The 27101-nt window shown below is 51.6% G+C and overlaps 1 protein-coding gene across 4 annotated transcripts; it reads right to left on the reverse strand.

The window, feature by feature from the left end:
• Positions 1-5178: 5178 nt before the first annotated feature.
• AS3MT (arsenite methyltransferase) lies at positions 5179-26341 on the reverse strand. Of its 4 annotated transcripts, none has more exons than XR_001795159.4 (11): positions 26217-26341; positions 25965-26005; positions 25569-25696; positions 24716-24866; positions 24238-24374; positions 22497-22566; positions 19987-20068; positions 16969-17100; positions 16610-16752; positions 13543-13700; positions 5179-5483 (listed from the first exon to the last, which is right to left on the reverse strand). XR_001795159.4 is itself a non-coding variant. In XM_008270429.5 (11 exons), coding segments are annotated over exons 1-11 (1128 nt in total). In that variant the 5' UTR covers positions 26218-26337; the 3' UTR covers positions 5179-5375. The 4 variants fall into 4 exon arrangements, 2 of the variants coding, with proteins under 2 accessions (XP_008268651.4, XP_089170522.1); XR_016221957.1 differs by having other exon boundaries at positions 25965-26045; positions 26217-26259; XM_008270429.5 differs by having other exon boundaries at positions 13543-13677; positions 26217-26337.
• Between the last annotated feature and the right edge of the window lie 760 nt (positions 26342-27101).

The following is a 27101-nucleotide window of genomic DNA, read 5'->3' on the forward strand; positions in this document are numbered from 1 at the left end:
GAGAGGCAGAGAGAGAGGGGTCTTCCGCCCGATGGTTCACTCCCCAGATGGCCACAATGCCCAGAGCTGCGCCGATCTGAAGCCAGGAGCCAGGAGCTTCCTCTGGGTTTCCCAAGCAGGTGCAGGGGCCCAAGGACTTGGGCCATCTTCTACTGCTTTCCCAGGCCATAGCAGAGAGCTGGATTGGAAGAGCAGCAGCCGGGACTAGAACCAGCACCCATATGGGATGCTGGCGCTTCAGGCCAGGGCGTTAACCCACTGTGGCACAGCGCCTGGCCCTCCACTTTTATTGTATTCAGTATTTTGGTTTGGCTCTACAAATAGATAAAGCCAAAGTTTAACAGGTTCCAACTACAATAGTATAGTTAATTCAGGTTACTAAAAACAGAAAGTAATTCTAATTAATTGGTAATTAAAAAAAAAAAAAAAAAACAAAGATCTTAAAAAGCTGTTACCAGGCCGGTGCCATGGCTCACTTGGCTAATCCTCCGCTTGTGGCGCCGGCACCCTGGGTTCTAGTCCTGGTCGGGGCGCCAGATTCTGTCCCAGTTGCTCCTCTTCCAGTCCAGCTCTCTGCTGTGGCCCAGGAAGGCAGTGGAGGATGGCCCAAGTGCTTGGGCCCTGCACCCCATGGGAGACCAGGAGGAAGCACCTGACTCCTGGCTTCGGATTGGTGCAGTGCACCAGCTGTGGCGGCCATTTGGGGAGTGAACCAACGGAAAGAAGACCTTTCTCTCTGTCTCTCTCTCTCACTAACTCTGCCTGTCCAAAAAAAAAAAAAAAAAAAAAAGCTGTTACTAAGACTGCTTTATTGTTCTATCCTGTAATGTATGTTATATTATATGTGTATATATTGTATGTATGCATAAAAATGTATTAAGAGCTCTGTTTTAATTGACTTACAGATATTATAGATATAAGATTGCTCATAAATTTAAACTAAGTTAACCTAAAATACATTTTTGGTTCACGTGACCTAAATAAACCTCTGTATCAGGTGTTTTAAACTTGGTGGTACAGAGAAACCAAAAATCATGTTTTGAAGTCATTGACATGTTTATGCTTGGGTTTGCTGGTCAAACGAGTTACATTTATGCTAGATATTCAACATATACTTCCAACTACAGGTACTCTTCTAATTTATAAAAGACTTTAGACTTTTTGGTGAATACTTTCATAAGTTGTTATTTGACAAATTTGCTTGCTAAGTTTTCACTTAATATTAAATTATTGACAGTAAGTAATCTAAAAAGCCTATATTCTCTTCAAGATGAGAAACTGATTCTATTCTAAATTCTCCATCAGGATATACAATTTGATCTTCAGACCTTATAAAAGTAATGGCTAACATTTTTCTGTCGTCATGTCTGGCCACATGTAACAGCTAGATTTATTTTGCCATGGATACAGTAAACAGGCAAAACCTCCCTTTTCAAACCAAACTAACGGAGAGATACAAAGTCTTACTAATTGGTTCAAAATGGTTTGGATAAAGCGGTCTTCATGTTTGATCTTATACATGCCTGTGACAACACATTTCTAGCCCAGGCCACCAGAGATTAGTGATGGGACTGGGCACCCCCTCGGCTAACATCCTAAAGGCCTCCTCTGTGGTCTACTTTAACGAGAACCGGAAAAAAGAGGAGTGAGCTGGACAGCAGGAGCAATGTAAGGACAGGTGCCAGCCAGTTAATACCAGCTTTCCACGCGATCTGCCATCAAGGAGGCCCAGCAAGGCCAGTCCGCCCTACATGGCACTGGTTTTCCAGGTGGAAAGCCAGAGCTTGGGACAGACAGCAGTCACGGCAGAAGCCAGTCTCCCAAGGGCCCTGGCAGCCCTGCCAGCCCAGAGCTGGGTCACTGGAAACGGAACTGCCCTGGTGTCAAAGGACTCCTAGGTCAGAACTGCAGACCTTGTAGGCTTTAAGCTGAAAAGCCCTTCACTCTGCCTAGCTTCCAAAGTGACCACTGCCATCGGGGGGCAGGCTAGGGTCAGTAACCTTGCAGGCAGAGCTGTAGGTCTGCTTTAAAGAGAACCTGCTGGGGCCAGCGCTGTGGTGCAGCCTGTTAACGCGCTGGCCTGAAGTGCCGGTATCCCTTATGGGTGCCAGTTCAAGACTGGGCTGCTCCACTTCTGATCCAGCTCTCTGCTATGGCCTGGGAAAACAGTGGAGTCCTTGGGCCCCTGCACTCATGTGGGAGACCCGGAGGAAGCTCCTGCTCCTGACTTCGGATCAGTGCAGCTCCGGCCATTGCGGCCATCTGGGGAGTGAATCAGCGGATGGAGGACCTCTCTCTCTGCCTCTCCTCTCTCTGTAACTCTTTCAAATAAATAAATAGATCAGAGAGAGAGAGAGAGAGAGAGAGAGAGAGAGATCCTGCCTATTCTGTACTAATCTCCCATTCAGGCCAGCTCTGCTCCCAGGACAGCTAGGCAATGGGAGTCAACAGGGTGCCTTCCCTAAGGAGGTTCATACCTCCTTTATGATGTCTCTTCCTGCACGCCATGTAATTATCAAGTCCCTCCTGTCAGTTTGTTTGCCTCTAAATTAAACACACACACACACAACACCTCCCCCTGTCCCTCCTGGTTTGGACAGCAGCTTTCATAGGTCCTCTAAAAATGACTGTCCTTTGTTTTAGACCCTGCGTATTTCATCTGCTTGTTAGATTTGTTTTCTCCAGATTCAAAGCAGCACAGCTCTAGATGGCCATGCACATGAAACCCCGGATGAAAGCAGTTTCTACAAGCTGACACCGCAGCCCCCTCAGAGGCCCCCTCCTGCTGGAACCCTGCTGTGACTGCCACTCCCCACGCCACACCCTAAGGGATCCCCAGGACAAAGAGCCCTGTCAGCAGGAAGCAGCCAAGATGAGATCGACACCCCGGGTCTCTACAATAGTGGGGTGTGGATTTAAAGAGGGGGAGGGCTGAGGCTGTCTGGTTGGGCTAAGTGTCTGTGGGCCCCTCAGGCTTTAACAGAATGTACATACAGGCTGTGAACAAAGGATTTGCTCTGAGACCTGACCCCAACTCTCCCCACTGTGATATTCTGTACCCAAAACTAGCAACAGGGGGGCTGGGTCCACCGAAGCAAACACCAGCTCTTAGCACCTCCCCTTCCAGTTGTCACCAGAAGGCCCCAGGTGAGTTCTGGTCCCAGCTGGGCTCAGTGTGGCGGGCACTGCTGCCCTCAGCACAGCAGCCTGGGTTCTGGGTGAGCTAAGTGCTTCCCAGACGCCCGCATCGGCCAGCGCCAGTCTTCTGTCGACCTGTTACACGGCCAGCTAGCGTCTCTTAAAGGGCTTGTCCTGACTGTGGGCCCCTACATTCCTAACCAGTTACTAAATTTCTCTAGACAAAGTACAGCTTCTGTTAAACTCATGTATATATATAAACTCATACACACACACACACACACACACACATATATATACACCTATTAACTCTGCTTTAAATATACGTCCTGATGCATATGATGTGGCTGAATCAAGGATTTGATTATTGTCAAAACACAAAGAGGGGAATGAAGTAACACCTTGATAGCAGGGACTCCATTTGGGAGCACCTGAGACTCCATCTTGAGAAAGCACACCCCTCCCCCGCCACTGGGAGACTCTGGTCTGAAACTTTGATCTAAAGCACTCGGACAATAGCAGTCCCCTACATCACACCTGGCAACCTGCATCACACTTGGCAGAGCACAGAAACCCCCAGCATGATTGCTCAAGCTTGGGAGCGGATAGGCTGCACCGGGGTTAACGATAAAAATGTAATTTTTCTATGTCCTACATATGATTTAAGCTAATACCTGGATTCATGTCAAGATTATAATTGAAATTGTTAAGATTGTAACTGGTGTTGTCAAGATTATAATTTATATTAGTTTCACACAGGCTTTAGGTAGTTTGATGCCAGTAACCATGTATTCCCCTCCCGATGTTGTGGTTTTTGCCTTTATAAACCCTGTTGCTTTGGGCTTCAGGGTCAAGAGTTCTTTAGGGCCTGGGCCCGCTCTCCCCCACTGGCAATAAAGGACCATCAGATTTTATCCATGTGTGGCGCTCCTCTGCACTCGCTCAGGTCCAACAATTCTGCAGGTGGGAAAGTGAATCCGAAAGCAGACAAATGTGCCTGGGGCCAAGCAACTCGCCCGCAGGGCTAGACCTGGGAAAAACTCCTGCTTTCGGCCTCCTGCCTCATTTCATTCCACCAAGGAGGAAAAGGCAGCAGACCCCAAGTCTGGCTTAGGAGGTGCCCAGATCAGTGATGGACCAGCCTCCTTGCGGGCCACTCTGGCTCTGGACAGTATATATGAGGCATCATGTGGCCCTAGGAGGCAACTGAGTCATATCAGGGCAGAACACTTCTGCTCCAGATTGATTTGCCTTGCACCTGCAGGAAGGGAGGAGCTGGCACGCTCCCCCCCCCCCCTCCCCGCCCGGGGAAAGGGACAGGGAGGGCTGTCCATCCAAGCAAGGCTCACTCAGCAGCAGAAGGCTGAATACAAAACTTACATTCCCTGCAGGCCGGTGCTGTGGCACAGTGGGTAAAGACACCACCTGCAATGCCAGCATCCCACATGAGCATCGGCTTGAGTCCTGGCTGCTCCACTTCCAATCCAGATCCCTGCTAATGCACCTGGGAAGGCAGCTGAAGACAGCCCACATACCTGGGCCCCTGCACCCATGTGGGAGACCAAGATGGAGTTCCTGGCTCCTGGCTTTGGCCTGGCCCAGCCCATTTGGAGAGTGAACTAGTGGATGGAAGACTAACACTCTCTCTCTCTCAAATACAAATAATTCTTTAAAAAGCAAACTTCCATTTCCACCACACTCCCAGTAACCTTGGTGGGGGGTGTGCTGACCAGATCACAAGGTCAGCAGCTAAGTAGAGGCTGCAAGGCGCTGGAAGGTGCTCAGGGTACCAGGGGACAAAGTGACTACCTGGAGAAGAGCTCCGTGGGATCAGGAAGAGAGCTGGGTCGTTTTTAAAAGAGTTAGAGGTCTCACAGAGCTATGCTCAGGCAGCAACCATGGGAAAGCCCAGGAACCCAGCACGAGTCCCACTGGAGGGCTCTCCCAGGACCCTCACCCACAGCTACTTCCGGAGCCTTGGAGTTCCATTCCAGGCCACTAGATGGCACCAAAACTTCAAAGAATTTTGCTTAACTCTGCTTCTGGTGATTTTCTGTGAATTTTAATTAATACTTTCCAAAAAATGATTCACTTATTTTTACCAGTGATTCAGAGAATAGCTCTATTTTGCCACTTATACCTTCCTATTGTTTGTGCCACAGGGAAAAGCAGGTTGAACGCAGGTGCGCCTGGCTCTCGCGCCTTCTGCCCACTGGTGGGCTCCCAGCCCGGCCAGGTCAGCACCTCTTCTTTTTGCCACAGCAGCCCCCAGCGGCGTCAGGGACACAGCTGGACTTCACAGCGTCAGGCTGTCCTGCAAGCTGGAACGGATCTGTGATGATATCCTGTCAAAGGCAAACCAAGACGAAAAGATAAGTTCAAGAAACCAAGATTTCTGTTTGCATTGTGTTGATTTACCTAGAAGGAAGATTACAGTTCCATAGGATCCTTGGGAGGTAGCCTCAGTCACTCTACTATAAAAGTAGCTGTCTCTTCCTGAAGCTGCTAATTAAATTATCACTGCTTTCAAGGTACAACTCATTTTTTAAAGATTTATTCAAGAAGCAGAGACAGAGGCAGAGAGAGACAGGCAGAAGGAATCTCTGATCCACCTGTTTGCTCCCCAATCAATACCCCTAACAGCTGGAACTGGAAGGGGCTGAGGCCGGGAGCCATGAACTCAATTCCACGTCTCCCATGTGGGTGGCAGGGACCCAATCACCTGAGCCATCATTGCCTGTTGCGTCCCAGGGAGCTGGCGCTGGGTTGCACCCAGGCTCTCTCCTATGGGACACAGGCATCGCAGCTGCTGGGTCAAGTGCACACTTCTTTCAAAGCTTTTTTTTTTTTTTTTTTTTTTGACAGAGTGGACAGTGAGAGAGAGAGACAGAGAGAAAGGTCTTCCTTTGACGTTGATTCACCCTCCAATGGCCGCCATGGCCAGCGCGCTGCGGCCAGTGCACCACGCTGATCCGAAGGCAGGAGCCAGGTGCTTCTCCTGGTCTCCCATGGGGTGCAGGGCCCAAGCACTTGGGCCATCCTCCACTGCACTCCCTGGCCACAGCAGAGAGCTGGCCTGGAAGAGGGGCAACCGGGACAGAATCCAGCGCCCCGACCGGGACTAGAACCCGGTGTGCCGGCGCTGCAAGGCAGAGGATTAGCCTAGTGAGCCGCGGCGCCGGCCAGGAGGCAGAATTTTTACTTTTTTTTTTTTTTAAGATGCATTTATTTGAAAGGAGAGTTACGGGGGGGGTGGGGGGAGGTAGATAAGAGAGAGAGGGAAGGAGGTCTTCCATCTGCTGGTTCACTCCCCAGATGGCTGCAACAGCCAGAGCTGGGCCAATCTGAAGCCAGGAGCCAGGAGATTCTTCCAGATCGCCCACACGGGTGCAGGGGCATCTTCCGCTGCTTCCCCAGGCACATTAGCAGGGAGCTGGATCAGAAGTGGAGCAGCCGGAACATGGATTGGCGCCCATATGGGATGCCGGGACTGCAGGTGGCAGCTTTACCCGCCACGCCACAGCACCGGTCCCCAGGTTGAAGACTCAACGGCAGCCTTTACGTTTCTTCCTTTCCTCTCCCAGTGAGACACCTCCAACAGCAGCCCCAGTGGGACCCGAGGAGAACTGTGTACAGACAGAGCGGGGTGACAGCACAGTCCTCGGACATGAGTCCACGCTCCGATCCATCGCCGCTCATGGCGGGCAGGAGAGCGCACAGCCCACGCACAGACTCCACATCCATGGAGCCGAGGGTCTCAAGGACCATGCCCGTGACTGAAGGAACTTCCTGGTGGCCTTGACCTCTCTGGCCCTGAGCTTCCGCCTTCTAGAATGAAGAGGCCTGGGGCCAGTGTGGTGGCTCCACAGCCCAGCCACTGCTTGCGGTGTCAGCATCCCACGTCAGAGCACTGATTTGAGTCCTGGCTGCTCTGCTTCCAATCCAGCTCCCTGCGAACGTGGTCTGGGAAGCAGCAGGTGATGGCTCAGGTACTTGGGCCCCTGCCTCCCACGTGGGAGGCCTGCATGGAGTTCCTGGCTCTTGGCTTCGGCCTGGCCCAACCCTGACCATTGCAGCCATTTGGGAAGTGAACCAAATGATGAGAGATGTCTCTGCCTCCTCCTGTCACTCGACCTTTCAAATAGAACAATGAAAGTTCTTCCCGACATCTGGGCCCCCCCACCCAGGACAGCCTGGCATTGGCGAGGTGATTTCCATGCCTGGGAGGGGCTGGCGGGGCTGGTGCTACTGCCAGGCCTGCATCACCACGCTGTTTCCTCCTGAGTTTCACCACAATTCCTGGTGGGAAGAGTTAGCCTGTCCTCCTTTCCTCTCTGAAAAATGATTTTCCACACCCTTCGTCTTGGTACTCAATGTCCTATCTCCCAATAGAAAGAGACAGCCACATCACTGCCAAATGCATGCTCCTTGCCCTCAAAGGTGTCAGGACTTGAAGGAACTCTGAGGCGAGCCCCCGGATAAGCCTGCCAGTCCTGTCCAGACACCACCCCAAGATTCTGACGGGATCGGTAGGAGAGCAGGGATCAGCAGCACTGAGTCAAAGTGGCGACCGCAGGCCAGCACGGTGGCGCAGCGGGTGAAGCCACCACCTGCAACGCCAGCATCACACAGCAGAGCGCCGGTTCAAGCCCTTCAGGCTCTGCTTGCAATCCACATCCCTGTTTGGCATGCCTGGCAAGGCAGCAGGTGATGGCCCCACTCTTGGGCCCCTGCAACCCACAAGGGAGAACCTGGGGGAGTCCCTGGTTCCTGGCTTCGGCCTGGCCCAACCCTGACCTTGCAACCACGTGGGGAGTGAACCAGTGACTAGAAGCTCTCTCCCCTTCTTTCTCTGTCACTCTGCCTTTCAAATAAATAAAATCAATCAAGAAGAGGAAGAAGAGGAAGAAGAGGAAGAAAGAGGAGAAGGAGGAGAAGGAGGAGGAGGAGGAGAAGAAGGAGAAGAAGAAAGAAGTGAAGAAAAAGAAGAAACTGTCTATTTAGGGAAAAACACAAGTGAAAAAGTAAATGCTACACTAAGAAAAAATGTTTCATATGAAAGACAATCTGCTTTTTTTTTTTTTTTAAAGTTATTTATTTATTTATTTGAGAGGTAGAATTAGAGAAAGAGGGAGAGATAGAGAGTGAGAGGGCGCTTCCATCTGCTGGTTCACTCCCCGAATGGCTGCAATGGCCGAAGCTGGGCCAATTCGAAGCCAGAAGCCAGGAGCTTCTTCCAGGTCTCCTATGCGGGTACAGCAGCCCAATCACTGAGTCATCCTCCACTGCCTTCCCAGGCCATGAGCAGAGAGCTGGATTGGAAGAGGAGCAGCTAGGACTCTAACCAGAACCCATATGGGTTGCTGGCACCACAGGCTTAGCCTACTGCACCACAGCACCAGCCAAAAGATAATCTCTCATGGAGCAATTTTTCAAAAGGCTAATGCTCTAAAAGAAAATGGTTAAATCTGGGCTGGCATTGTGGTACAGCATGTTAATCCACCACCTGTGACAGTGACTTTCTTTTTTATTTGACAGATAGAGTTAGACAGTGAGAGAGACAGAGAGAAAGAAGGTCTTCCTTCCATGGGTTCACCCCCAAAATGGCTGCTGCGGCCGGCGTGCGGATCCGAAGGCAGGAGCCAGGTGCTTCCTCCTGGTCTCCCATGCGGGTGCAGGGGCCCAAGCACTTGGGCCATCCTCCACTGCACTCCCGAGCCACAGCAGAGAGCTGGACTGGAAGAGGAGCAACCAGGACTAGAACCCAGTGCCCATATGGGATGCCGGTGCTGCAGATGGAGGGTTAACCAAGTGAGCCACGGTGCCGGCCCCTGACAGTGACTTTCAAATAAATAATTCAAAAAAAAGTGTCAGCTCCACAATTAGACACAGGTTCAAGTTTACCACTTTTTAGCGGTATGACCCTGGATTAATAAATTAATCTTTCTGAGCCTCACTCTCTTCATCTGTAAAATGGGTATAATATGGGTTACTGTGAGACTAAGTGACACGGTGCTTTGAACATATTAACTGTCCAATAAAAGCCCTCTGTATTATTGATTTTTTAAATGATTTACTTTTTTTTTTTTTTTTTTGACAGGCAGAGTGGACAGTGAGAGAGAGAGACAGAGAGAAAGGTCTTCCTTTGCCGTTGGTTCACCCTCTAATGGCCGCTGCGGCTGGTGCGCTGCAGCCAGCACACCGCGCTGATCTGATGGCAGGAGCCAGGTGCTTCTCCTGGTCTCCCATGGGGTGCAGGGCCCAAGCACTTGGGCCATCCTCCACTGCACTCCCTGGCCACAGCAGAGAGCTGGCCTGGAAGAGGGGCAACCGGGACAGAATCCAGCGCCCCGACCGGGACTAGAACCCGGTGTGCCGGCACCGCAAGGCAGAGGATTAGCCTAGTGAGCCACGGCCCTGGCCAAATGATTTACTTTTTATGGAGTCTTTTTTAAAAGATTTATTTATTTATTTTGGAAGTCAGAATTGTACAGAGAGAGGAAAGGCAAAGAGAGAGAGGTCTTCCATCTGCTGCTTCACTCCCCAATTGGTCACAATGGCCGGAGCTGTGCTGATCCAAAGCCAGGAGCCAGGAGCTTCTTCCAGGTCTCCCATGGGGCTGCAGGGGCCCAAGGACTTGGGCCATTTTCTATTGCTTTCCCAGGCCATAGCAGAGAGCTGGATCAGAAGTGGAGCAGCCAGGACTCACACCAGCACCCATATGGGATGCCGGCACTGCAGGCGATGGCTTTACCTGCTATGCCACAGTGCCAGCCCCAAAACAATTGGCTTATTTACTTACTTGAAAGGCAGTAGAGGGCCGGTGCCATGGCTCACTAGGCTAATCCTTCGCCTGTGGCGCCGGCACCCCGGGTTCTAGTCCCGGTCAGGGCGCCGGAGTCTGTCCCAGTTGCTCCTCTTCCAGTCCAGCTCTCTGCTGTGGCTCGGGAAAGCAGTGGAGGATGGCCCAAGTGCTTGGGCCCTGCAGCCGCATGGGTGACCAGGAGGAAGCACCTGGCTCCTGGCTTCGGAACGGCGCAGCACGCTGGCCGTAGCAGCCATCTGGGGACTGAACCAACAGAAGGAAGACCTTTCTCTCTGTCTCTCTGTCTCTCTCTCTCTGTCTCTCTGTCTCTCTCTCTCTCTCACTGTCTAACTCTGCTTGCTGGGTGGGGGTCGGGGGGAAGAATCTTCCATCTACTGGTTCACCTCCCAAATAGCCATAACTGCCAGAGCTAGGCCAGGCTGAAGCCAGGAGCCAGGAACGCCCTCCTGATCTCCCATGTGTGTGGCAGGGACACAGATCTTGGCCATCTCGTGCTGCTTTTCCAGGCACTGCTGCAGGAAGCTGGGTCAAAGGACGGGAGCCAGGACTCTGAGCTGGCCCTCCGATGGGGGATGTAGGCGTCACGGGGGGCAGCTTAACCAGCATGGCCCACGCAGGCCCCGGTGCTGCTGCTTCTGTGGTTCGCGTTATCATGACCATGACCATTAGCTGAAGCAAGGTGCGCCAGAGCAGACGCTGCAGTATTTTAACAACAACATCTTTTTCATAGCACAATGCACTTGGCTCGTCAAGATTAAAAAGAAGAAAAGAAAGAGCAGAAGGGACTCCCCAAAACAGGCTCCCCCGAGTGGATCTCAGTAAGCAGCAGCCCTTTCTACTCCTGTGTTGCAGCAGCCGCTGGAAGGCCCCTGCCCGGCCCACCCTTACAGGCCGCCTGCCAGGCTTTACCGTGGAAGGCCGCCACGGGTGAGACGGGAGCATCCTCCCCCGAGAGCACAAGGTTGCATTTCTAGGCCACGCAGCTGCTTCACTTTTTAAATCTCCCTTCAGTGTCCATTACTCCCGCTTCAAAAACCTGGAACTGATCTGACGACACTGGCACATCTGCAGGCTGAAATAAATTCGGCATGCTGAGATAAACCAGGTCAAATGCGCAGAACAGGACTGCTCCTATCTGAGGTCATGACCTCTGCTGTGTGCGAGCTGCAGGCACACGGATAGGGAGGGTGGCGGCGGCGCTGGGGGGAACGGCCTCCTCTGGGTGCAAACTCACGCTCGCAGCTCCAGCGGCAGGGGGACCCCGGGAATGTGGCTGGAGGAAGCGGCCCCTCCACTGCAGTCCTCTGAGAGCAGTCAGGAAGGTCAGCGGAGGCAAACATCTCAAATGGACATCGGTCCTGACCAGGGCACTTTGTTATCTGTCAACTCCCAAGAGCTTCACCACAGCAACAAGCACACCGGTGGAACGTTGACTCTGAAGTCGAAAGTCAAGTCTCTCTACACTGCAAACAATCTCCCAAAAGTAGCAGTAGCCAAGCGCCCAGGCTCAGAGCAAAGCAAGAGAGGAGCCAGGCTTCAGCTGCACGGCAGCCTGGGCGCGTCTGTGCTGGCGAGCACTGGCCACGGAAGAACACACAGCTTTGTGGGCCCCACTGGTTCTTTTGGATTCAACTCACCTTCCTCCAACTACAGATTTACCATCTTCGAGGGTGATCTCTAAATAAGCTTTACTCTTAAAGGTTGCTTATGAGATAACAAAAAAGAGAACACACAGGCTGGTCTTGTAGCACAGCAGGTAATCCTGCCGCCTATGATGCTGGCATCCCACACAGGCGTGTCCTGGCTGCTCCACTTCCAATCCACCTCCCTGCTAACGTGCCTGGGAAAGCAATGGAAAATGGCCCACGTTGGTTAGGCCTCTGCTACCCACATAGGAGACCTGGAAGAAGCTCCTGGCCCACCCTTGGCCATTGCAGCCATTTAGGAAGTGAACTAGTGGATAGAAGTTCTTTTGATCGCTCACTCGCTTTCTATCTCTCCTCTCTCTGTAACTGACTTTTATATCAATCAATCAATCTTAAAAAAAAAAAGAAGGAAAACAGTGTGCAGCATTACTAGTATATCAGTGTATAGGCAACATACCCAAAAATGTCTACAAAACACAAGCAACAAAAGGAAAAAGATGTTGGAGAAAAATTACAGAATTCCTGAGACCAGGAGAAAGGGCACGTGGGAGAAGGCTAGAGGAATCCTGCCAAGAATCCTGGTCAGAACCCAAGCACTCAGAATCTAGAACTCAGTCCCAAGCAACCAAGAATTCTACTGAGTATGAATCTGTAAGTGTAACTCCTTCTATTTCTTTTCTTTCTTTCTTTATTGGAAAGATAGAGACAGGCAGACAGAGATCTCCCATCTGCTGCTCACTCCCCAAATGCCCACAACAGCCAGGAACTCCATCCTGGTCTCCCACACGGATGGCGGGGGCCCAAATACTTAGGCTGCCTCCCAGGATGCGTGTTAGCAAGAATGCCGGCATCAGGAGCTGATTCTCCAGTATGGAATGGGGCTCCCCAAACGCCTGCCCCTGCTTCTACTTCTTGAGTGTGTTTTATGTGCCAGTCACTGGGTTAAGCATCACACATATGTCATTTCATTTGGTCCTTGCAACCAAAGGGCAAAAATGTCATTACTACCTCCTTATTACCCATGAGGCTTAGAGATTAGATAACTTAGGTGACGTGAGCCGAAGTGGCACAGCCAGGATCTGAAGCTGGTTTATCGGACTGCAAGGCCTGCACAGTGAAACGTCACCCCAGGCCATGATCCTGTCCCAGCGCTATCAGGAGGTTATTCCCACAGGCTCTCACATCAGTGCCTTGAGCTGCATCACGGTCATGACTCGGCTGAAGGCTGGGAGTCCCAAGGGACTCCCAGGGGCGGGCGTTGTTGCACAGCAGGTTAAGCCACTACTGAGGATGCCTGCATCCCATACCAGAACGCAGGTCTGAGTCCCTGCCACTAGTGTGCAAGATCCAGAGGGGACTCTGGGCCCCTGGTTTTAGCCTGGCCCAGCCCCAGCTGTTGTGACCATTTAGGGAGTAAACTAGAGGATGGGCTCTCTCTGTCTCTCTCTCTCTCTCTCTGTCACTCTGCCTTCAAAATAAGTAAATCTTTCTTTTAAAAATGTCTTGAAATACATCACTAAATCTGTTCTAAACAAAACATTATAAGTTAATCCACGTGTTAATAAAGTAATCATGCTAGCATGGTAAAAAGTAAAAGATGAGAGAGAAAGGAAAAGAAAGATACTGGCGCAGTGCGGGAAGCCTCTGTCTGCAGTCCAACACCCCACACTGGAGCCAGTTCAGGGGCTCAGGACGTCCTGGAGTGCATCCACAGATATACCCAGGGAGGAGTCTCGGCCTCCAGGCCAGGACCAAGAAAGCAAAGTTATGAAACCAACTGAAATCCTTGGGTAGATACAAATACGCGAGAAATAAGCCACGGTGAACAACCCCAAAGACCGCGACTGGCTTCTTGCTTTAGTAGCAGTCCGCGGCACACACAGTGACTTTTCCAATGGTTCTCTGAGACAGGGAACTGAGAGCTAAACAGACCTTGGCTTCTAACACAGGGCAGGCTCCAGAGGCCGGCGGCTTCTCTGCAATCGGTTGGAACAGAAAATCTTCAGCAAATCGTGAATTCTTCAAGATAATGGCTGTTTCTTCATCCACTTCCAGGAGTTCACCTTTCTGAAGGGTAGCATAAGAAGCACCTAGTGAGAGAGGCTGCTTTAGTGGCAACAGGAGAAAAACGCCCCGTCGTTCCCTAACGGGCAGCACTTGGGAAGAGAGACCACAGCTTGTCCCGCGGGGCTGCTCGCAGAGCCAGACCCGCTGCATCTGTTCTCAGATGGAAGTGACCAGCGTCCCAACCCATGTTTTTTGGAGGTGGCGCTGAGAGGACGCTCACTGCCCCCAGGTCTACTCTCTGCCCAGAGTTGGACGTGGAAGCCACTGTCCCCTGAGCTTCACCCAGGTCAGCAGCAAAGAGGAGGCTTCGGGCTCCACAGTGTATTTCATCACATCCTGTAACAGGGTGACCATGCCTGACAGCGTCAGAGCTGGTGGTGTAGATTTTGCTCTAAAAAATGGATTAGAAGTGTTTTTTCTGCAAACCTCTAGATCAGATCAGTGGTTTCACAGGCCCTTCCCACTCCTGTTATGCGAGTCTGGAAGCAGGCAGCATTATCAGGGAAAAGCACCAGGGGCCATGCTGCGCCACGTGCTGCCTCAGAAAGCCAAAGATCCTGGGGCTGGCTTGTGGCTCACTGGTTAACCCTCCGCCTGCAGCGCCGGCATCCCATATGGGCGCCAGGTTCCAGTCCCAGTTACTCCTCTTCCAGTCCAGCTCTCTGCTGTGGCCTTTGAGGGCAGTGGAAGATGGCCCAGGTGCTTGGGCCCCTGTGCCCGCATGGGAGACCAGGAAGAAGCACCTGGCTCCTGGCTTCGGATTGGCGCAGCATGCCAGCCGTAGCGGCCATTTCAGGGGTGAACCACCGGAAAAGGAAGACCTTTCTCTCTGTCTCTCTCTCTCACTGTCTATGGCTCTACCTGTAAGAAGGAAAGAAGGAAGGAAGGAAGGAAGGAAGGAAGGAAGGAAGGAAGGAAGGAAGGAAGGAAGAAAGGAAGGAAGGAAGGAAGGAAGGAAGGAAGGAATCCAAAGATCCTTATTTGGGCCAAAAACTCTGCAGAGGGAAACTCAGTGCTTCCACCTTTGGGACAACTCATGACTGTGCCTTCTGTTGAACCGAAATTCCAGGATGTACCAAACGTGTTGCTCTAAGTATTATTACTAATCCTTAGGGAAATTCTGCAAAGTAGGCATCCTCATTTCCAATTCTACAGTGGAGCAAACTGCACCTCAATGATTTTGGTGACTAACTCAACTTTATTCAACACATCCAGAACTGGAACCCAAGTAGCTGATTCCAAAGCCTGTACTTTCCCATTTTGAAAAAACAAAGTTTACTGTGCAGAGTAGGAAAAACATTACCACTCATCATATACACAAAATTCCTTGACAGCATGATACAATTAAACAACCACAATAGCTTTGCCATATTCCTATTTTTTTTTTTTTAATTTTTGACAGAGTTAGACAGTGAGAGAGACAGAGAGAAAGAGCTTCCTACAATGGATCACCCCCTAAATGGCCGCAACGGCCAGAGCTACGCCGATCCAAAGCCAGGAGCCAGGTGCTTCCTCCTGGTCTCCCATGCGGGTGCAGGCCCAAGCACTTGGGCCATCTTCCACTGCCCTCAAAGTCCACAGCACAGAGCTGGACTGGAAGAGGAGCAACCGGGACTAGAACCCGGAGCCCATATGGGATGCCGGAGCTGCAGGCGGAGGGTTAACCAAGTGAGCCACAGTGCCAGCCTCCTATTCTTTTCTATCCCGTTTATCTTTAGTTCCCCCACTCTTATGTCACAATAAAGCATCGCAAAACAAAACTTCCTTAGGCATGTTAAAGGTATTGTGGTTACAGAAGAGGTTATTTTATTCTTAGGTGATGCAAATGGAAATATCTAAAGTGTCATGGCGTTCACAATGCCCTTTCCACGATTCAGCAAATATATATTTATGTGTATATATGCATGCATATACACCTACACATATATATTTACATACACAACAAAGCAAAATATGGCAAAATGTTTTCAATTGCTGAAATAAGTAATGAGCATATAGGCATTCACACATATGGCACAATTTCTTCAACTTTTCTGTATGTAAAGACATTTTTATAATAAATATTGGGGCGAAAAATCTAATCCACTTAAAAAACCCCCACACGAACAAGCAAAGTCCAGAAAGTGAGAAGCAGTAGAAGGTCAAGAGAGGCCGGCACCGCGGCTCACTAGGCTAATCCTCCACCTTGCGGCGCCAGCACACCGGGTTCTAGACCCAGTCGGGGCGCCGGATTCTGTCCCGGTTGCCCCTCTTCCAGGCCAGCTCTCTGCTGTGGCCAGGGAGTGCAGTGGAGGATGGCCCAAGTGCTTGGGCCCTGCACCCCATGAGAGACCAGGAGAAGCACCTGGCTCCTGCCATCGGATCAGCACGGTGTGCCGGCCGCAGCGCGCTGGCCGCGGCGGCCATTGGAGGGTGAACCAACGGCAAAGGAAGACCTTTCTCTCTGTCTCTCTCTCTCACTGTCCACTCTGCCAAAAAATAAAAATAAATAAAAAATAAATTAATTAAGAAAAAAAAAAGGCCGGCGCTGCGGCTCACTCGGCTAATCCTCTACCTAGCGGCGCCGGCACACCAGGTTCTAGTCCCGGTCGGGGTACCGGATTCTGTCCTGGTTGCCCCTCTTCCAGGCCAGCTCTCTGCTGTGGCCAGGGAGTGCAGTGGAGGATGGCCCAAGTGCTTGGGCCCTGCACCCCATGGGAGATCAGGATAAGCACCTGGCTCCTGCCATCGGATCAGCGCGGTGCACCGGCCGCAGCACACTAGCCGCGGCGGCCATTGGAGGGTGAACCAACGGCAAAAAGGAAGACCTTTCTTTCTGTCTCTCTCACTATCCACTCTGCCTGTCAAAAAAAAAAAAAAAAGAAGGTCAAGAGAAAAGTCCCTCAGCAAGGCCGGGGAAAAGGTGCTGGAAGCTACGGAAATCCTTATTTACCTTAAACGTGAAATTTGCATCAAATATCAGTTCTTTCTCATGTCCTGTGATCCCTCCACTGTAGACAACTTGACATCTTTCGGCTGGTCCTGTCTTCGGAAGTTTGAAGAGGCGAAATGTTGCAGACACAAAACGACAGTCACCTAAAAAGAGCATTTGCTCATGGTCACCTCCTTACCTTGCTTGGCTTCACTCTATGGAGTGCCTGCAGAACACTGTAGTAAGCGCCAGCCTTCTGGGGTTTGCCATTATACTAGAGCCAGATTGGACATTCCCAGACAACACAAATCTCCCTCAGTGAGGCTCACTCCACAGAATCAAGCCACTGATTTAAGGCCGTCCAGGCTATTGTTTCTTACCGACAACTCTTTCCAGTTCTTTGTTTTGAATTGTAATGAGATTGGCAGTGACCAAACGTGGAGGGCAGAACCCAATGTTTTTGGCAAAGTTGGCGAGATCCTTCCAGTACAAAGCGCCTCCCAGGCACTCACCTAAGAAAATCACAGACCAGTCAATACTCGAAATAGTATTAAGGAAATTACTGTTTTATGCAATTGATTAGGACATGGTATCAGCTAAAACATAGGCAGGTCCTGGACACAGAAGCCAACCTGAGTGTAGGTACCCCAAGGTCTAGAAGTCATGGTTAATGGCCGGCACCGCGGCTCACTAGGCTAATCCTCCGCCTAGAGGCGCCGGCACACCAGGTTCTAGTCCCGGTTGGGGTGCCGGATTCTGTCCCGGTTGCCCCTCTTCCAGGCCAGCTCTCTGCTGTGGCCAGGGAGTGCAGTGGAGGATGGCCCAGGTACTTGGGCCCTGCACCCCATGGGAGACCAGGAAAAGCACCTGGCTCCTGGCTTCGGATCAGTGCGATGCACTGGCCGCAGCGCGCCGGCCGCGCCGGCCATTGGAGAGTGAACCAACGGCAAAGGAAGACCTTTCTCTCTGTCTCTCTCTCTCACTGTCCACTCTGCCTGTCAAAAATAAATAAATAAATAAAATAGAAGTCATGGTTAAAAGTGGGTGTGCCAGGGGCCAGCGCCGTGGCTCACTTGGTTAATCCTCCACCTGCAGTGCCAGCATCCCATAAGGGTGCCGGGTTCTAGTCCCGGTTGTTCCTCTTCCAGTCCAGCTCTCTGCTGCGGCCTTTGAGGGCAGTGGAGGATGGCCCAGGTGCTTGGGCCCTGCACCCGCATAGGAGACCAGGAGGAAGCACCTGGCTCCTGGCTTTGGATCAGCGCAGTGCCAGCCGTAGCGGCCATTTGGGGAGTGAACCAACGGAAAAGGAAGACCTTTCTCTCTGTCTCTGTCTCTCTCACTGTCTGTAACTCTACCTGTCAAATTAAAAAAAAAAAAAAAAGTGGGTGTGAGATGTTCCAATAAGTTGGAAATGAACTAAATGGTCACCAGTGGAAAAATGGTTCAAGTATGGTATCTCTGTAATAAAAGTATTTTTAAAAATCTTCTAGGGTGGGCATTTGGTGCAGCAATTAGGTTGCTGCTTGGGATGCCTGTGTCCCACATCAGAGTGCCTGTTTCATGTCCCAGTTACTCCACTTCCCATCTAGCTGATGCGCACCCTGGGAGGCAGCAGGTGATGGCTCAAGTACTTTGGTCCCTGCCACCCATGTGGGAGACCTGGATTGAGTTCCAAGTTCCAGGCTTTAGCCTAGCCCAGCCCTGAATGTTGCAGGCATTTTGGTAATGAACCAGCAAGTAGGTCTCTGTCTCTCTTCCTTTCAAATAAAATGAAAATAAACAGGGGCTGGCACCTGCAGCCCTGGCATCCCATGAGGTTGCCGATTAGAATTTGAGTCCCAGCTGCTCTACTTCTGAACCAGTTTCTTGCCAATGCATCTGGGAAAGCAGAAGATGCACCAAGTTCTTGGGCCCCTGCACCCATATGGGAGACCCGGAAGAAGCTCCTCGCTTTAGGCCAGCCCAGCTCTGCCTGTTTTGGCCATTTGGGAAAATGAGTTAGTAGATGGAAGATCTCGATCTCTCTCTCTCTCTCTCTCTCTCTCTGTACTCTGCTTTTCAAATAAATAAATTCTTTAAAAAAAAAACTTAACTCTACTCGAGTCCATCCCCAATTCTATTTTTTTTTTAAATGAAAATAGGCTGGCGCCGCGGCTCACTAGGCTAATCCTCCGCCTAGCGGCGCCGGCACACCGGGTTCTAGTCCCGGTTTCTAGTCGCCGGATTCTGTCCCGGTTGCCCCTCTTCCAGGCCAGCTCTCTGCTGTGGCCAGGGAGTGCAGTGGAGGATGGCCCAAGTGCTTGGGCCCTGCACCCCATGAGAGACCAGGAGAAGCACCTGGCTCCTGCCATCGGATCAGCGCGGTGCGCCGGCCGCAGCGCACCGGCCGCGGCAGCCATTGGAGGGTGAACCAACGGCAAAGGAAGACCTTTCTTTCTGTCTCTCTCTCTCTCTCACTGTCCACTCTGTCTGTCAAAAAAACAAAAAACAAAAAAACAAAAAAAAAAAGAAAATAAATAGGCTTAGGAAACATGCTAAATAAACAAAATTCAAATACTAACATTATATGCACATATGAAAAACAGAACTAGAAGAATTTATGCTAAAACATTAAAGAGGTTATTACCAGGTTATATGATAAGTACTTTTTAAAAATGATTTTAAAGAGTTACAAAGAGGGGGAAAGGAAAGGGAGAGGCAGAGAGAGAGAGAGAGACTGGCACAGCTGGGGCTTGGCCAGACTGAAGCCAGGAGCCAGGAGCTTCCTCCAGGTCTTCCCCGTGGGTGCAAGGGCCCAAGCGCTTGGGTTGTCTTCAGCTGCTTTCCCAGGCACATTAGCAGGGAACTGCATCAGAAGAGAGCAGCCAGGACTCGAACCAGCACTATATGGGGTGTCTACAGTGGCCCCAATTTTTTTCTTTCTTAAATATTTTCCAACTCTAACAAAATCCACTTATTACTGCATAATAAGAAAAAAAGCTAAAAAATCCATTCTAAAAGTAAAGCCTTTTGAGTCCACAGACTGAGCACAGGCACGCATGGATCTCAGCTTTCAGAGACCCCGTGCAGATGACAACAAAGCAAGGAACAACATGGGCGCGATGAGCACAGGGGGGCTGCGGCAGCACCCACGCTGGAAGTCGCCTTCATCTCCACGCTGCATTTTCCAGGCATTTTTCACATTCACTGTCCCGTTCAGCCTTCCTAACAGCCTTTATATTTTACAGTTTGGAAAACAATGACTCGAAGAGATGAATGCAACTGTCCAAGGTCTTATCGCTGGTGAGTGACAGCGGAAGAAAGCAGCCTCGGCCTCTCTCCCTGTCCTGTGTGATCTCATACCTGGCTATCTGCAGAAAGGGGCTCTGCCTTAAATCAAAGCAAACAGGGACACCGACCCCATAAAACTCCGTGAGTCCTCACTTCTTCTGGCAGTTCAAGGCTGGCGTAGACGTCACTGAAATACAGCTCCCCGCCATGCTGAAACAGAGTGGTGTTAGTTCCAACAAGGCTAAAGTTTAAATCGATCGCAGATAACAAATGAAGGGATGAGAGAACAAAGTTTGAAAAACCAAGGGAAGTGTTTGCCTGATCCTCTGTGAGCCACCAGCTGCCTCCCTGGTTATAATCCTTAGCAAGTCTCAGGATCTGTGTTCAGGGATCTACCCAACAGAGAGTAAAATCACTTTCTAAGAGTCTCTCTTCCAAATAAAGACACTCAGATTATCTCAAGTTTTTATCAGTCTGAACCAAATGCAGCTCTGGGTTCATGTATAAGTAACAAAGGACAAAACAGTATTCATAAACTCTTATCACCTGAAAATTAGATAGTCTTCTGGTGTTACTTGGTTTTATAACAATACATTATATTCTTGAAATGTTGTCCTTAAAATCTATGGCAAATGAGTAAGTGGGAACTCAAGAATTTAGCTAAAAGCACAGAGATCTAGAGTCTACAATAATGTCTCTGTTCTTTTAAGTACATTTTAAAAAATATTTATTTATTTGAAAAACAGAGTTACAGAGAGAGGTAGAGACAGAGAGAGAGAGAGAGAGATTTTCCATCCCCCGGTTCACTCCCCAAATGGCCAAAACGGCGGGAGCTCGGCCGATCTGAAGCTAAGAGCCAAGAGCTTCTTCCAGATCTCCCACATCAGTGCAGTTGGGCCATCCTCCGCTGCTTTCCCAGGCACATTTGCAGGGAGCTGGATCAGAAGTGGAGCAGCCAGGACTCGAACCAGCGTCCATATGGGACGCTGGCGCAGGCACTGCAGGCCAGGGCTTTAACACGCAGCAATACAGCCCTGGCTCTCGTAAGTACATCTTAGTGAGAACTGTGAGCTGGCCTCTGCAGTGACATCTGGACCAAGACAGCATTGAATCGAATCTGCACAGACACTGCCAACTGAGCTGCACCACAGTCCTGCACCTCCACCCTAGACACAGCTCGTGACACCCAGGAAGGCTGTGCACTCCTGCAAGTCCTCCTTCCAGAAAACAGTTGTAAAAGTCCCACCTTCTTTAGCTCCCCGAAGAGCTGAAATCCTAACAGATAAGAAGTAGGGGTGAACGCTTGGCCCATTTTCCATATAACCGTACCTGGGTTCCATGCCCTCCTACTACCTACTCAAACTTCCTTGCTGAAGAAGCCCCTGAGGCCGGCGCCGCAGCTCACTAGGCTAATCCTCCGCCTTGTGGTGCCGGCACACCGGGTTCTAGTCCCAGTCGGGGCGCCGGATTCTGTCCCGGTTGCCCCTCTTCCAGGCCAGCTCTCTGCTGTGGCCAGGGAGTGCAGTGGAGGATGGCCCAAGTGCTTGGGCCCTGCACCCCATGGGAGACCAGGAGAAGCACCTGGCTCCTGCCATCAGATCAGCGCGGTGTGCTGGCTGCAGCGCACCGGCCGCGGCGGCCATTGGAGGGTGAACCAACAGCAAAGGAAGACCTTTCTCTCTGTCTCTCTCTCCCTGTCCACTCTGCCTGCCAAAAAATTAAAAAAAAAAAAAAAAAAAAAAGCCCCTGAGAGACAGCAGTGATGACTCGAGTAATGGAGGTCCTGCAACCCGTATAGAAGACTTGGGTTGGGGGCCAACATCATGGCCTAATGGGTTAAGCCGCTGCCTGCAGTGTCAGCATCCCATATGGGCACCGGTTCAAGTCCCAGCTGCTCCACTTCTGATCCAACTCCCTGCTCATGTGTTTGGGAAAGCAGTTTAAAATGGCCCCAAGTCCTTGGGCTCCTGCACCCATGTGGGAGACCTGGAAGAAGCTCCTGGCTTCAGCCTGGCTCAGCCCTGGTCTGTGGCCATTTGGGGAGTGAACCAGCAGATGGAAGATCTCTGTCTCCCTCCCTAATAAAAAAAAATAAATGTAAAAAAAAAAAAAAAAAAAAAAAAAAGACCTGGGTTGAATTACCGGTTCCTGGCTTCAGCCCCATAGCTATTAGTGGGTACTTAAGGAGCAAGCCAGTGGAGAGAGCTTTCTGTCTTTCTAACTCTCTGCCTCCCAAATAAATAAATAAATAAACAAAAAGTTTTCAAAAGAAAGGAAGTCAGCTGCTCTGAGAGACACTGCACGTGTGCCAGGAGAGCAGGCTCACGGCATGGCTGGCAGCCACCCACAGTCCCTGCAGCTCTGCAGACGTACTCCTGGGCTCGTGAGCAGCGGCAGCAAGCAGGGGCAGAGACGGCCAAGAGAGCGAGCATGCGCAGCTGCTCAACACCGCCCTGGACCTCGGAGGGAGAGGCAGCCACAGCTGGGATATCCCCGCATGCCCCCCTTCCCCACTCCTCTTTAACCGGGTGCATAAATGGTACGTCTGAGCTCTCAGTTCCGAGGGGACGGAAAGCACAGACAACTTCGGCGACCACACAGGTAAATGGATCCTTTCCCTCACCCTCGCCCTCCTCACCTTCAGCACTCGATACACCTCCTGCAGCACCTGCTGTTTATCAGGCACGAGGTTGACAACACAGTTTGATCTGAAAAAAGAACACGCTGTCACGTCCAGCAAATTCACACGCCGCTCGGAGATCTTCACGCCCTCTGAGTTCCTGGAAGTGGCTCCGAGCATTCTGTGGGAGCGTCCCCATCCTCTCTGCCTCCCTCAGTACCTCCCTTCCCCACACTCAACTCTCCCCCATGGGAAGGGAGAAGTGCAAAGTGTGTAAAAAATCCCAACACACTGAGACCAAGCTCGAATGTGACAATGAAGACACCAGGCACGATTCTTCTGCATTTCTGCCCTGATGTTCGTCAGGCGACAAGACAAAGCCAGGCCCCAGATGCCTGCTGTTCCAGGCAGTTCTTAAGTCACGTGCGAAAAGCAGTTCCTAAGGCAGCTGTCCTAAGGTTGTCCCTTGGGCGTGATTTGACAAGTCAGAAGGGAAACAGGGAACCCCATAATGAAATACTATTTTCCCAGGAAAAGAATACAGTCATGTACCACACTACAATACATGACAGTGGTCCCAGAAGATCATATGGAGCTGAGAGCTTCCTATCACCTAGGGACACTGGAGATTGGAACACAACACTACTCAAGCTTGTGGTGCTGCCGCGTGCGAATGATCAACAGTACGTCACTGCCACATGATGATTACAAAAGAAACTCTTACTGGCTTATGAACTGACTATGCTTATATCCTCATTTTATAGTATACTCCTTCTACTTGTACAAGGGTACTTCAAAAAGTTTGTGAAGAAATTAACTTAAAAGGTAAGTTTCTTTTGGTGCAGAATTTTTTTTCAAGTCCATGCAATTTTTTAAGTTTCTATTTATTTGACAGGTAGAGAGAAAGAAAAATAAAGACAGATATCTTCCATCTGCTGGTTCACACCCCACATGCCTGCACCAATCAATGCAAATCCAGAAGCTCAGAACTTAATCTGGGTCTCCTTTATGAGTGGTGGGGACCCAAGAACCTGGCCACCACGTGCTGCCTCCCAAGGTGCACGTTAGCAAGAAGTTGGAATCAGAACCAGATTCAGACTCAAACCTAGGCACTCTAACGTCGGATACAGGCGTCCCAAGCAAGGTTTTTGTTGTGGTGGTGGTTGTTGTTATTAAAAGATTTATCAGGGACCGGTGCTGTGACATAGTGGGTAAAACTGCTGCCTACAGTGCCGGCACTCCATATGGGCACTGGTTAGAGTCCTGGCTACTCCACTTCTGATCCAGCTCTCTGCTAATGTGCCTGGGAAAGCAGGTGCGGCCGGCGCACCGTGCTGATCCTAAGGCAGGAGCCAGGTGCTTATCCTGGTCTCCCATGCGGGTGCAGGGCCCAAGCACTTGGGCCATCCTCCACTGTACTCCCTGGCCACAGCAGAGAGCTGGCCTGGAAGAGGGGCAACCGGGACAGAATCCGGCGCCCCGACTGGGACTAGAACCCGGTGTGCTGGCGCCGCAAGGCAGAGGATTAGCCTATTGAGCCACGGCACCGGCCTAAATAAATAAATCTTTTAAAAAAAAATTTTCTTCTGGGCTATTGTATTCTCTGCTACAAGCAGCTCAGACAAGCTCTCTCCCTTTATTAAGACATTGCCAAGTCTAATTTAATACCCTAGATGAGAGTCAATTCAGCAAAAATATGACATTTTGTGTGCTCAAAAGGAAATGAGCTACAGTATACCCGGAAGGCTACAGAACCTACATCACAATATCATAACTCTCATCCTTGATTCCAGCTTCTCCCAGCTTCTCAATGTAGCCATGGACAAAAGTCACATTGGGCGTTTGGAAACCAAATTTTTCCATGTGGTAGTCAAGATACTTTTTAGCCACTTCCACCTACAAGAAAGGAAAATATAGATTGAACGATCAATGGTTTTTAAAACTATACCATTTTTTCCCTAACACGGGATATTCTTCCCTTACACTCTACTGGATTTGGACACCGACTGCCAGGGGACGTGGCGTCCCTGCTGTGTGTGCAGAGCTCAGACTCCAGCAGGGAGTCCCCCACACCTCCCAGGAGAGCCCGGAGCTGTCGCACTGTTTTCTGCTTCCAGATCAAGCAGCACGGGGCACAGCTGAATCTTGGGAAGCAGGGGCTGTCTCCAGCCACCCTTGCAGATTGCAGGGAAAGGCGCTCGGGGCGATGCGCTCCTCCTTGTCCCCCCGCGCCTCACCTGGCCTCTGGTCATGTCTATGCCAGTGACGCGTCCCTTCTCACCAACCAGCTGACTAAGCGCGTAGCAGTCTCTGCCACTCCCACTACCCAGATCCAAAACCCAGCAGTTTTCCAGACGCTCCGGGATGACCAGACCACAGCCATAGTACCTGGAAGTCAAAATGACATGTTTCCCACAGAGATTAGAGGACAACAAACCACTAGAGTGCACACACTCCTCCTCCCCCTTCCTCGATCCCGTCATTCACTCCCGTTCCGACGTAGGTGTTTCGTCTGCCTCTGGACTGGAAGCTCCACAAGGGCTGGGACTGTGTCCGCTTCACCCCGACACTGCTGCGCACGGCACCAGGTGGTCAGCGTTAAATACGCAGGCTAAAAGGGTTCTCATTAGCTGAACTTCAAAGGGGGCCCAGGGCTGTGAACTCCAAGCAGCCTTCTGTCCCCTTTGCGTGTTTACCTCGGGGAGGAAGGGGCTCAAGGAGTCCAGAAATCTTTAGGAAGCAGGCAGGGCACGAGCAAGGTGTTGGGAGGGCAGAAAGGCAAGGGAATGCATTCCAGGTGGTACCTGCTGGCTGGGCAGGCAGTGCAGACAAACGAGGCGAAGGGAGAGGTCAGAGGAGACAGGTGCATGGGAAGAGAGGGTCAAACTGTGAACACCCTTGACTGGCAGGTCCAAGGAGTGTAATGCCCGCCTTGTAGCCCTGGGCGGAGAGGCAGGGCTGCCGTTGGAGGCTCTTGGGCACAGCCGTGAGCTGAACAGTGCTGAGCTGAGTTGGGTTCATTCCCTAGCGGGCTGGGAGAGCTGCCATCTAGGGTCCTCCCGGGGTGGGGTGCAGCGCGGGGCACCCTACCGCAAGGCTACTTCCTCGTGCACGTTCCGCAGGGCTTCCCCGACGTGCTTGAGAACAGGCCTGGCGGGGGTCACACAAGCATTGGTCTGGAGGTCCGCAGATTTCTTCAGCGTCTGCCCATAGTAGTCCTGACGCAGTGACCACGCAAGGAAGGAGGAGCGGAGAGAGGGAACAAGAGCAGGAGCTGTGGGCCTCGATGCCCCGTCACCCGCCTCGTCCCAACGACTGGCTGACCTTTGCTCCCTGCAGGGCTCTAAGTCAGGCCCTGCCCCGCCCCCCAGCGAGGGGGCTACTAGGGGCGTGGGCCGCCAGGGCTTGCACAGGCCAAGACTACCCCCCACCCCTGCGCCGGGGCCCCACCTCGGCCATTCCAAGTGAGGCCCCCAAGGCTCTCACCTGCACGTCCTTCCGGATCTCGGCGTCGCGGAGGGCGGCCACTGCCGAGAGAAGGAGAAGGCGGCTGAAAGGGCCAGGGTGCTGTGGGGCGGAGGGGCATGCGGTGTGGACCGAGGGGGTGCGGGCAGGACCAAGACCTCGCGGGGCGGCGCGGCGCGGCGCGGCGGGGCTGCGGGAAGGACCGGCGGCGAGAAGGGGCTCTGGGCCTGGCCTGCGGGCCGGGGCGTGTGGGCGAGGGTCACACACACTTACTACTGTCTCCTCGGCCTGCGGACGTCAGCTCCGCGGCCCAGCGCGCCCGAGGCCCCGCCCCAGGCAGGCCAGCCTGAATTCCGCGCAGGCGTCCCACGCCCTAGGCTTCCGACCTGCGGACCTCCAGGCGCCGCGCACCTGCTGGGCCCGGGGTCCGCGTGCCTTTGGCCCGTCCAGCCCAGGGACGACATCATAGCCATCAGCATCCGCCGTCATAGCTCCACTACTAAATCGTGTATTGGGACCTTAAGAACACCCACGTATTTGCGGAATGAAATCACCTTTTCTCAATCTGTTGTTTAAAGCCAGATTTATTGAGATTTAATTTACGTCCAGTAAGCTTCATCTTTAACATACAGTTCTGTGAATTCTGACAAACACAGACGTCATCACTACAATCTAGACTAAAATGGTTCTCCCGCCCCTCTGGAATCAACTCCCTCTTCCCGCCCCCGGTCGCTCCAGAATGTTCCAGATAAGGACTCCTACAGCACGCAGCTGTTGTTTGGGTTATGTTTCGGTAAGCCACTTGGCTACATCCGTTTGCACCTCTGGTAATGCCTGGTCAGTCTGTCGGGTGGGAAAGTTAGACGTTAGCCTGTGTATGTGAGGGGCCTGAGGGAAGCAGTCCTGTCCACACGCTGATAGCTTTGTAGATGGGCCCTGCCTTTCCCCAGGGAGAGATCTCCTCTGCCCAGCACCGGGTGGCCTTCCCAGTCTGATAACACTGGGACTAAAACCTTGGGAGGAACTGTATCTGTGGCACACGCAGCAAGCCTTCTGTCTAAAAGAGGAAGGGGAGAAGGAGAAATGAACTGGACCCCATTCCCTTATGAGCCCCAGTCTGAATACAGACCGAGCCCCCAACCCTTTCCTGAGACGCCA

The sequence above is a fragment of the Oryctolagus cuniculus genome, chromosome 15, assembly GCF_051225735.1.
Source record: "Oryctolagus cuniculus isolate XC-2025 breed Fujian yellow rabbit chromosome 15, ASM5122573v1, whole genome shotgun sequence".
NCBI lineage: Eukaryota > Metazoa > Chordata > Mammalia > Lagomorpha > Leporidae > Oryctolagus > Oryctolagus cuniculus.